A 10,664-nucleotide genomic window follows, 5' to 3' on the forward strand; every position below is an offset into this window, starting at 1 on the left:
ATCGCTATGAATCACATTCAAAGACTACTGTTAGGGTTTCAATTATGGTTACATTGCAGAGATGTTAGAAACCTTTGATGTCGCGGCTTAGATTGTAGTTTAACAACATTTTGTAAAACCCTATTACGTTTCAGAATTTTGAGCCATTTGAGACATTTAAGTAATTTAGTTTTATTAGTTATTGAATGTTGGTTTCAATTAGCGGTTAAAATTAGTGTTTGACATATACATGCTTCAAGTACTCTTTAACAATGGGAGGCCTATTTGTATACAAAATATCGGTAGATGAGTAGTGTATTTGTCTAGCTGATTCAAGGCTTTCCCGAGTAACCCCATGGGTTATTCTTTGCCCAATTCCACTGATCCCTGCACATCTCCTCCACACCATACTTGGCCTTCCAACCGAGTTCTCTCTCTGCTTTCTCTGTAGATGCATAAACCTCTATAACATCTCCTGGCCTTCTCGGACACAATTTCAATGCGATTTTCTTACCAGAAGCTTTATTAAATGCGTCAACCATTTCAAGCACAGATGTACCGCGACCGGTTCCCAAATTATAAGCCGTACAACCTATGTTTTCCGTTGCGAAAAGCTTTCTCAGGGCGGCAATGTGACCATTTGCTAAGTCCATCACGTGGATATAGTCCCGTACCGCAGAGCCATCCCTTGTAGGATAATCATGACCATATACATTGAGCTCGGGTAATCTTCCAACGGCTACTTGCTGTATATAAGGCATGAGGTTATTTGGGATGCCTCTAGGATCTTCACCCAGTTTACCACTTTCATGTGTCCCAACTGGATTAAAGTATCTCAGTAAAATGATTCTCCATTCCGGCTCAGCTTTCGAAATATCTCGTGCGATTTCTTCAAGGAAAAGCTTCGTCCGTCCATAAGGGTTCGTTGCTTGTAACTCAAAATCCTCCACACATGGCATCTTTTTAGGTTGGCCATAAACAGTGGCAGACGATGAGAAAACCATGTTTTTGCAATTGTGCTTAGCCATAACTTCATAGAGGTTGATGGTGCCAACAAGATTATTATCAAAATAACGACGAGGATTTGCAACACTTTCACCAACTGCTTTTAACCCAGCAAAATGAATGACAGCATCGAATTTAGTTTTTGAGAAAAGTTTATCCAAATCATCTTTATTCCTGAGATCTCCCAGTGTGAATTCAAGATTCTGTGAAAGGTTTGGACCAACAATTTCACGAACACGGTCCACTGCTTCCATAGCAGAATTATCAAAATTATCAATGATGGAAACATGAAACCCGTCTTTGAGAAGCTGAACAACAGTGTGAGCGCCAATGAAACCGGCCCCGCCGGTTACAAGTATCTTTTGCGATGAAGACGCCATATCTTGGAATAGGATAGATAGATAGAGTCCTGGGATTTTGATGTTTTGAGAAAGTTGATAGATTTGAAATTTGAGTTTTGGATTTTATATACAGTAATGAAATATTATTAATTGCTATTTTTAGGTAATGGACAGAAAGTTGGATCTGGAATGATTTTGTTAGTTTTTACTGTAACTTTTTCTCTCTCTGTAATCCATTTTTGTTTTGTTAAATTTGGCGTGCTGTTAATTTAAGATAAGATTAGTATTTCTGTTTTGTATGTGAGTTCCATTTTTAGCTTCTAAATTGGATTGCCAAGTAAGCTTCTTTTCAAGTGTGCGTCACCATTAATAGAATTATTATGTCAAACCTAAGATGGTATGACGAAGACAAAGAATCAGATCGTAAGCATTCATTGTCGTAAATAATTTTTTGATTGGCATTTCAAAAAATTTCAACAACCTTGAAGATTAAAACTAAATCAATTACTTGTGAGTATTACACTCGTCTGATTAAAATTTGTATTGGAGTTATTACAGCTGAATTGATATCTGACGTCGTCACATGTAATTTTGAGTCGTAGAATTTAACAAACCTCCAACTCCAAGTACTTAATCTTATACAATGCAACTTGTTCTTTTGCAGTTTGCCGGTGATGATGAAGGAATGTTGTGTAAGTGAATCCATTGCATCTCTATACTTTACTTGCAGCGATTCTTTCAATTGCTTACCAAAATGATATATTTTGTAGTATTGATGTCAGTGTAGAACATATACTTTATCAGCAAGGCCGTCTTTGGAATCTGAAAATAGTTTTTATCTTGTTTGATTACTTGGCAGTAATTCTAGTAAGGTTTCTTTGATTTGAATGCTGGTTGCATCACAATCTAACCTCTTTTATTGAAAAATATGTTTTCTGAAATTATACAATACAATCTTGACATCCATTATTGTTTATTTATATACTGTCAATGCAGAGTGTTTACATTCTTAGTTAATCATAATAATTGTTGATCATTCAAGATGTTTGATATTTATCATAATTATCTTAAAAGTTATGTTGATGAATGGTTGTTACCAATTTAACAGTTAAACATCTTTTTGCATTTGAAAATTGTTTCATAATTTGTCATTCCAGTAATAAATAATTTGGTCTTGCACATGAAAATTGAAAATAAAAATCCATCCTCCTTTATGTTTTCCCTAGCTTTCTTGCACTATCACTAAAAATGGCTATGAATAAAAAACGTTTTTTTTAAATTAATTTGATAATATATATATATATATATATATATATATATATATATATATATATATATATATATATATATATATGATTGTTTGACATGTTTTTCAAACGAAAAAAATTAAGAAGCTAGAAACACAAATGATATATATTTTGGTTTGTTTTCTCCATCTGAATGGTATGTCTAGTCCTTTTTTAGAGGATTTTTTTTGTTATGTATCAAGATTTTTAATTACAAGTCTCACACGAAGATTATTCTTAATGAACACTTAATACTCATACTCTTTACAATGAACACTTAATATTCAAACAAGAAAGTACACCACTTTTTTATTTTATATCATCTTTCACCAAACACTGGTGAATTAAGAATCACACAAATTCTTAAAAGATGAAGAATAATCTTTTATAGGCCGAAGAATCCCAAACCTAACATGAAAATATAATCCTTATCAATATTATTTTTCAGAACAATATCACTTTAAAGCTCAGGAATTTCGAGTTTCAGAATGTTTGATAAAATTTTCAATAGTCAAAAATTTGAATAACCACTTATAAATGTGTAAATTTCTTATGTAAAAGTTAAAAGTGTTTAGAAATTAAACAAGAATTTATAGACTTTAAGAAGACACCATGAATCATTATTATACTTTGAAGAGGTATGATGAACCACTGCACAACTTGAATAATGCATAAAAAGACATTAGTTCGTGAAAAAATAGGTTGTCAGACTGATGTAATCGATTACATGTTTTTAATGTGAGAAAAAAATACATATCCAACATCATGTAATCGATTAAACATATATGGTAATCGATTACCATTGTGTTTTTACCTCTTTTATGTTGAAAATAAGTTACACCAACATGTAATTGATTATGTATGATAATATATTACCATACTTATTTTTATCTTCTCTTTTTGTATGTTGGAAACAAGTTATTTTTTGATTTTATAAGTTTTTATAAGTCTTGAAGTGATATTTGAACTTAAAAGGTAATCTATCAAATGTAAAGACAAATACTTTAAAGACGTTTGACTTTAACTAATGAGTTTGTCATTTTGTGCTTTTGATATTTAAGGTCCTTTCATTTTTCTTATTTGTTGATATGGTTGTATTTATAAAATTCAACCAAGATTATAAGAGACACCTTCTCCACAATCTCCCTCTTTTTGATGATGAAAAACTACATCGTTTGATAGTTTTTGTTTAGCATTTGATACTGATGACTTCTCGATAAGTGTACCGATAATTTCGCAATAGTAAAAAGATCGAACCCACAGGGACTACCTTCAAGCAAGACAATATGTGTGCAATATATAGAAAACTAGTAAGAAGGCGTTTTCAAGTTTCAGTGCGAAAAGTAAATAAACGATTAAACAATATCATAAAAGAGGTTAGGTTGTGTTCTATAATCCCCTACTTCTCTATTGTTGATAATTGATGTCATGTATGAATGATCTTATCACCATAACACCGAAACGAATTACCAAAATCGTTATAGTCGATCCCTCACGAAATAACTCAATAATCACTACTCGGAGCTTTCTATCTCTAGTCCACCAGCGTAAGCATGGTTAGACGATGTATAAAACGTTAATTTCCTATGCCTCTACTCGGGTTCTCCTATTTCTATTCAACCAATATAAGTACAACAATTTCCTAGGTTTAACACATAGACTAATGGTCATTATTCCCTATATGCCCAAAATCAGATTAAAAGAGTATCTCACATAAAAAGCATTATGAAAAAGAAGCAATTGAATGACATTATAGATCAAAAGGTTCATATAGTGGTTAAATCAACATAGAATCCAACAATATAGAAATATGTGTGAGTGCGACTTCCGTTAGATATGTTTTGTATGATGTCAAAATTACGATACTTTAACATTAATGTATATTGGAGGGTATCCTCGGATTCTTTATGTGCATCATAGCATTAGGAAGCATATAAGTATTTAGAAACAACTTAGAAAAGGTCTTGCACGTGAAAATTGAAAATAAAAATCCAACCTCCTTTATGTTTTCCCTAGCTTTCTTGCACTATCATTAAAAATGGGTACGAATAAAAAAAGCTTTTTAATTAATTTGATAACATATATATAATTGTTTGACATGGTTTTTAAACAAAAAAAATATAAGAAGCTAGATTTTTTTTATTTAAGTGCTTATTTATGACAATTTACTTTAGTGGTGGCTGGTTTGTGAAGTTATAATTAATCCAAAAATAATAATAAGTAAAATGTGGAATATAAAATGTAAGGGAGAAGAGAAACACAAACCATATATATTTTGGTTTGCTTTCTTCAACTGAATGGTATATCTAGTCCCTTTTTTTTATTAGAGAAATTTTCACTATGTATCAAGATTTTTAATTACAAGCCTCATATCAAGACTCTGAACAATGAACACTTAATACACTGACTCTTCATAATGAAAACTTAATACCCAAGCAAGAAAGCACACCACTTTCTATTTTATATCACCTTTCACCAAACACTGATGAATTAAGAATCACATTAATTCTTAAGAGATGAAGAATAATCTTTTATAGGTTGCAAAATTCCAAACCTAACATGAAAATATAATCCTTAACAATATTACTTTTCAGAATAATATCACTTTAAGACTCAGAACTTTCGGATTTCAGAGTGTTTGATAAAATTTTCAATACTTGAAAATTTGAATAACCACTTATAAATGTGTAAATTAAACAAGGATATATATTCTCGTTTGCTTTCTCCAACTGAATGGTACATCTAGTCCCTTTTTTTATTAGAGGATTTCTCACTATGAATCAAGATTTTTAATTACAATCTTCATATCAAGACTCTTCACAATGAACACTTAATACTCAAACAAGAAAGCACACCACTTTCTATTTTACATAATCTTTCATGATACACTATGATGAACTAAGAATCACATTAAATCTTAAGAGATGAAGAATAATCTTTTATAGACTGAAGAATCCAAAACCTAACATTAAAATATAATCCTTATCAATATCACTTTTCAGAATAATATCATTTTAAGGCTCAAAACTTTCAGATTTCAGAATATTTGATAAAATTTTCAATACTTGAAAATTTGAATAACCACTTATAAATGTGTAAATTTCTTATGCAAAAGTTATTTTTTGATTTTATAAGTTTTTATAAGTCTTGAAGTGATATTTTAACTTAAAAGGTAATCTATCAAATGTAAAGAGAAATACTTTAAAGACGTTTGACTTTAACTAATGAGTTTGTCATTTTGTGCTTTTGATATTTAAGGTCCTTTCATTTTTCTTATTTGTTGATATGGTTGTATTTATAAAAATTTAACCAAGATTATAAGAGACACCTTCTTCACAATCTCCCTCTTTTTGATGATGAAAAACTACATCGTTTGATAGTTTTTGTTTAGCATTTGATACTGATGACTTCTCGATAAGTGTACCGATAATTTCGCAATAGTAAAAAGATCGAATCCACAGGGACTACCTTCAAGCAAGACAATATGTGTGCAATATATAGAAAACTAGTAAGAAGGCACTTTCGAGTTTCAGTGCGAAAAGTAAATAAACGATTAAACAATATCATAAAAGAGGTTAGGTTGTGTTCTATAATCCCCTATTTCTCTATTGTTGATGATTGATGCCATGCATGAATGATCTTATCACCATAAGACCACAACGAATTAACAAAACCGTTATAGTTGATCCCTCACGAAATAACTCAATAACCACTACTCGGAGCTTTCTATCTCTAGTCCACCAGCATAAGCATGGTTAGACGATGTATAAAACGTTAATTTCCTATGCCTCTACTCGGGGTCTCCTATTTCTATTCAACCAACATAAGTACAACAATTCCCTAGGTTTAACACATAGACTAATGGTCATTATTCCCTATATGCCCAAAATCAGATTAAAATAGTATCTCACATAAAAAGCATTATGAACAAGAAGCAATTGAATGACATTATAGAAGGTCATAGTTCGAAAGTACATTTGTTAAAGGAACAAAATACAAGACAAATGCAAATTAAACAGCTGGTTTCCTGGCCTGAAGCTCTTCTAGTTCCTCATTGAATCTCTTCAGTAACCCTTTACAGAGCAGAATGAAATTGATTATGGATGGAGGAGTGCTATCTTCTTTCAACTCTTCGACTGCGTCTCTCAACTTCCATGGTAATTCTTTAGCCGCCCAATTACAGAACCCTACTAGCCCATCGAGTTTTGCACGAAATTTATCCCTATCTCCTTGTAAGAAGTCTATGGTCTTCTTAAAGGATTCATAATCCTCAATCACATAGTCTCGCTCTTTCAACCATATGGAGTTGTCTTGGCGTAGTGACTCTAGCTGGTTCTTTCAATAGTTGTCAGACTCCCTTGCATCTCATACTTCTCTACACTTTTCCTCCCATATCATGGGTGAAACCCTAGAAGCTTCGGTGGCTATATTCTTGAGTCGACACTCCTGATCTACTTCAGCCTTTGCATGACGAACAAAATTGGTGAGCTCTTTTATCTGAGCCCCAAGTGTATCCCTTATCATCTTGTTTTCCTTCGTGGTTAGATGCCACCAACGCTCATTGTCTTGACATTCTTTCTGAGCTTGTCGTAGTTGACCCTTAAGAGTATCTAAACAATGATCATCTTTCTCTAATCCCACTTTGATCTTTTTCCTCTTATGCTCCTCCTTGTTGAACTTTTCAACATGGGCTTGAAGTTGTGCCTATTTTCTCTCAAGCTCCCACTTCATATTGTTTTTCTCATTGATGGTTTGTTGGAGTTTCATCTGCAACTCTTCATTCTCTTTTTCTAACCTTGCCATGGTGGTCTTAAGTTCCTCCACTTCTTCAATAGGGACATGGGTGAGCTTAGGTTCAGGAAGAGGTACAGGTGCTCGAATAACTAATGGCATTTTGATCATCTCCACCCTTTCCTTTACCCACTGGAAATATGGTTCTTTTGTAATCCGATTTGCTCTCCCTAAATCAACTTTCCCCTTTCGATTGACATTCTTACAAGCTTCTTTGATTCGTTGGGATAAGCTAGGATTCTCAACCCCAAAGTCAAGTAACAAGAAAGCTTCCAAAGATTTTGCCTCTGGAGGACCTTCCATTGGGTAGCCAAGTTGTCTGAGTGATAGAATCGGGTTAGCATTCACACACCCTTGAGCTCCAATAAGTGGTAGATTAGGGAAATCCCCATAGCTGAATATGATGTCTACGTTGATGTATTATTTGGAGTACCAAGAGAGATCCTCAGATCGGAGTGATCCCAATCTCTGAGGCCAACTAACATTTGTTTGTTCAACCCAAGCACCTGTCTTCGGAAGATGTTCTAGAAACCACTGATATAATAAAGGAGAACAACAAGCAATCAATCCCTTCTTCTTAGTATACCTATGACTTATGTAATAGTAGACATCGGCTAATAAAGTGGGTACTGGGTTTCCAGTAAGGAAAACACAAATGGCAGCCATGTCTACGAAACCATCCATATTCGGGAACAGGACGACACCATAGATGGCCAACGCAATAGCAGAGTAACAAGCATCCCAACTTTCTGCTTTCAATAGGGTATGAGCTCTTTCTAAGAGAAAATTTAGCAAAAATCCCTTGGTATTCCCTTTGGTCTCTAGGTTAGCCTCCACCTCCTTTTCATCCATGTGAAGCATGCTAGCAATGGTCTCAAGGGGAAAAGATTCATCTGTCCCTTCAAATAATGGCTTGTTCTTCATAGGAATCCTAACAAGACGCTCGAATTCTTCCAACGTCGGCACTAGCTGGAAGTCCTGGAATATGAAGCATCTTAAAGGTAGGTCATAGAATTGGGCCAAAGTGATTAAAGTTGTATGGTCCACTTGTTGATTGAGGATGCTGAGCAGATTGCCATAATTCTTCCCAAAGTTGATTCTGTATACCGGGTGCATCTGAGAGACCAAGTCACATAAGCTCTTTAGATCGGGATCCTTGAACTTGAAAGAGTAAATGTTTCTTTTGCTTGATTCCATGTTTCTTGAATTCCTGCAACTCATGATACTCAGATTCCTTGGAAATAAAATAATATGAATGTTATGCTATGAATGATATTATGTGTGCCACATGTAGGTTAATATACAGGTTGTGAGAGTGGGTATTCTTGGTTACTAAACAAAAACCTTTTGGGAGGATGCTAAAGTTAAAAGGTTCCCAAAGTCATCAATCAATATTTAGGAAAGTTATTATCATGATGAAAACTCATATGCAAATAACATCCCCAAACAAAGTCTCGTTTGGGTGAGGCCTTCGTATGGTTCCAAAGAGGAAGACTCCTAGTGGTCCCATACTACACAACTCTCGAGTCCAAGTGTCACACCTCGAAAAATGGGGATACGACTACAAAGCGAAGCGCGATCGCACGCCTGCAATGATGGACTGAACAGAGTCGCCACCGAACTTTATTTATTCCTAAAAAGGAAAGGGGAAATATCGATAAAACCCAAGACAAAAGAAAGGATAAGATATGGTCATCGCAACCAATATCAGGGTTCGGTAGTCGATTACGCAAGGGGAAGGTATTAGCACCCCTCACGTCCGTTGTACTCAACGGGAACCATTAGGTCAGTTGTGTGCGTTAGTGTTAGTTTGAAATGTTAGGCTTTTCGAATTATTAGGTGGGAAAGAAAGAATAGAAGAGAAATGTTTTTGGATTTTTAACAAAGGACTATACCTAAGTTTTTTATTAGTGGGCCTGACAAGATTTAAAAATACTGCTCCTACGTATCTCAAAAGAGAAATCAAGGCTTACGTAGTTCTGGGTAGAAAAATGTTTGTTTGTTAGTCGATTTTAGCGAAAGCTATACTGTATTAATCGACGAAAACATTATTTTACCCAAAACAGATGAGGAGTGGACACATACCACACATCGAACGGATTTATAAATCTGCATTCGGAAAAGCGTCATCTATCTCTACTCAACAATCATGGCCGAAACATTGTTTTGTATCACTTAAGACAATATATCTTTTGTTTATGAAAAAGGTTTTCTGATTAGTCGCACGGCGGCGAGAAAAGAGTTTGATTGGTTAGATGTATTTTGAATGATGGGGAGGACTTGGATGAGCGAGATATACATCTCGAATCCTAGTCTCAGGAGTGCACGGTATACACCATGTTCCATTTCCATCTTTATTGAAAAAGTATTAAGGTAGGAATTAGGTATTTTGAAGTTTGAAAGACGAGTACTTGTGACCTACAAGCTCTTACAGCTTGGGTCTAATACTCGGGACTACGTCTGGATATTCCACCCAGGCAGTCTGTTTCTTTCCAATATTGCTAAGAAAATGATTCGAATATTTAAGAATGTTTTGGAGGGAAGACGAATATTTATGGCTTGCAAGCTCTTACAGCTTGAGCCTAATATTCGGGATTACAACTGGATATTCCCTCCAGGTAATCTTTTTCTTCCAACTTTATTAAGAAGATGGTTTGAGATATTTACAGGTGTTTTGGAGAGAAGACGAATATTTATGGCTTGCAAGCTCTTACAGCTTGAGCCTAATATTCGGGATTACGACTGGACATTCCATCCAGGTAATCTTTTTCTTCACGTTTTATTTAGAAAACAATTTGAATATTAAATTAAAATAATTAAAGTACCGAGGTTTGAAATTATTGAAAGTTAAGTTGATGTTGCTTAAGAGCTCATTGTAAGAAGGCCCAAGAATAAGCCATGTGAGGTTGATGGCGATGCTTAAAAGCAATCGACTCACAAGGGGCATGGAAATGGGCTCGACATTGAATCGAGAATTAAATGATATTTATCATAATCTTTTTTGAATGGTTTTTTTTTATCAATGAAATTGAGATGATTTATCATGATTAAAACACAACTCACACATAAAAATAAATGATTTGTACAAACGAAGTAGCAAGCACGAGTAAAGAAAGAATAATCACCTAAGTTATATTAAAAATAATAATGAAAAAAATAATAATAATAATAATGAATAAACAATAGAAACATGTTAGTTAAGTAATAAGACCATATAATCAAATGTGAGAATTAAAGAAAATGCGAGAAAATCCAAAATGTT

The 10,664-nt window shown here is 33.9% G+C and overlaps 2 protein-coding genes across 2 annotated transcripts; both read right to left on the reverse strand.

Annotated features, from left to right (window-relative positions):
- Positions 1 to 311: 311 nt before the first annotated feature.
- Positions 312 to 1,364, reverse strand: LOC127125620 (bifunctional UDP-glucose 4-epimerase and UDP-xylose 4-epimerase 1-like). The gene has a single exon (XM_051054404.1). It carries the CDS (start codon positions 1,362 to 1,364, stop codon positions 312 to 314), a length of 1,053 nt encoding a protein of 350 aa, XP_050910361.1.
- Positions 1,365 to 7,822: 6,458 nt separating this feature from the next.
- LOC127097747 (uncharacterized) lies at positions 7,823 to 8,599 on the reverse strand. The gene has a single exon (XM_051036242.1). It carries the CDS (start codon positions 8,597 to 8,599, stop codon positions 7,823 to 7,825), a length of 777 nt encoding a protein of 258 aa, XP_050892199.1.
- Between the last annotated feature and the right edge of the window lie 2,065 nt (positions 8,600 to 10,664).

This window comes from Lathyrus oleraceus, chromosome 1 (genome assembly GCF_024323335.1).
Source record: "Lathyrus oleraceus cultivar Zhongwan6 chromosome 1, CAAS_Psat_ZW6_1.0, whole genome shotgun sequence".
Classification (NCBI taxonomy): Eukaryota; Viridiplantae; Streptophyta; class Magnoliopsida; order Fabales; family Fabaceae; genus Lathyrus; species Lathyrus oleraceus.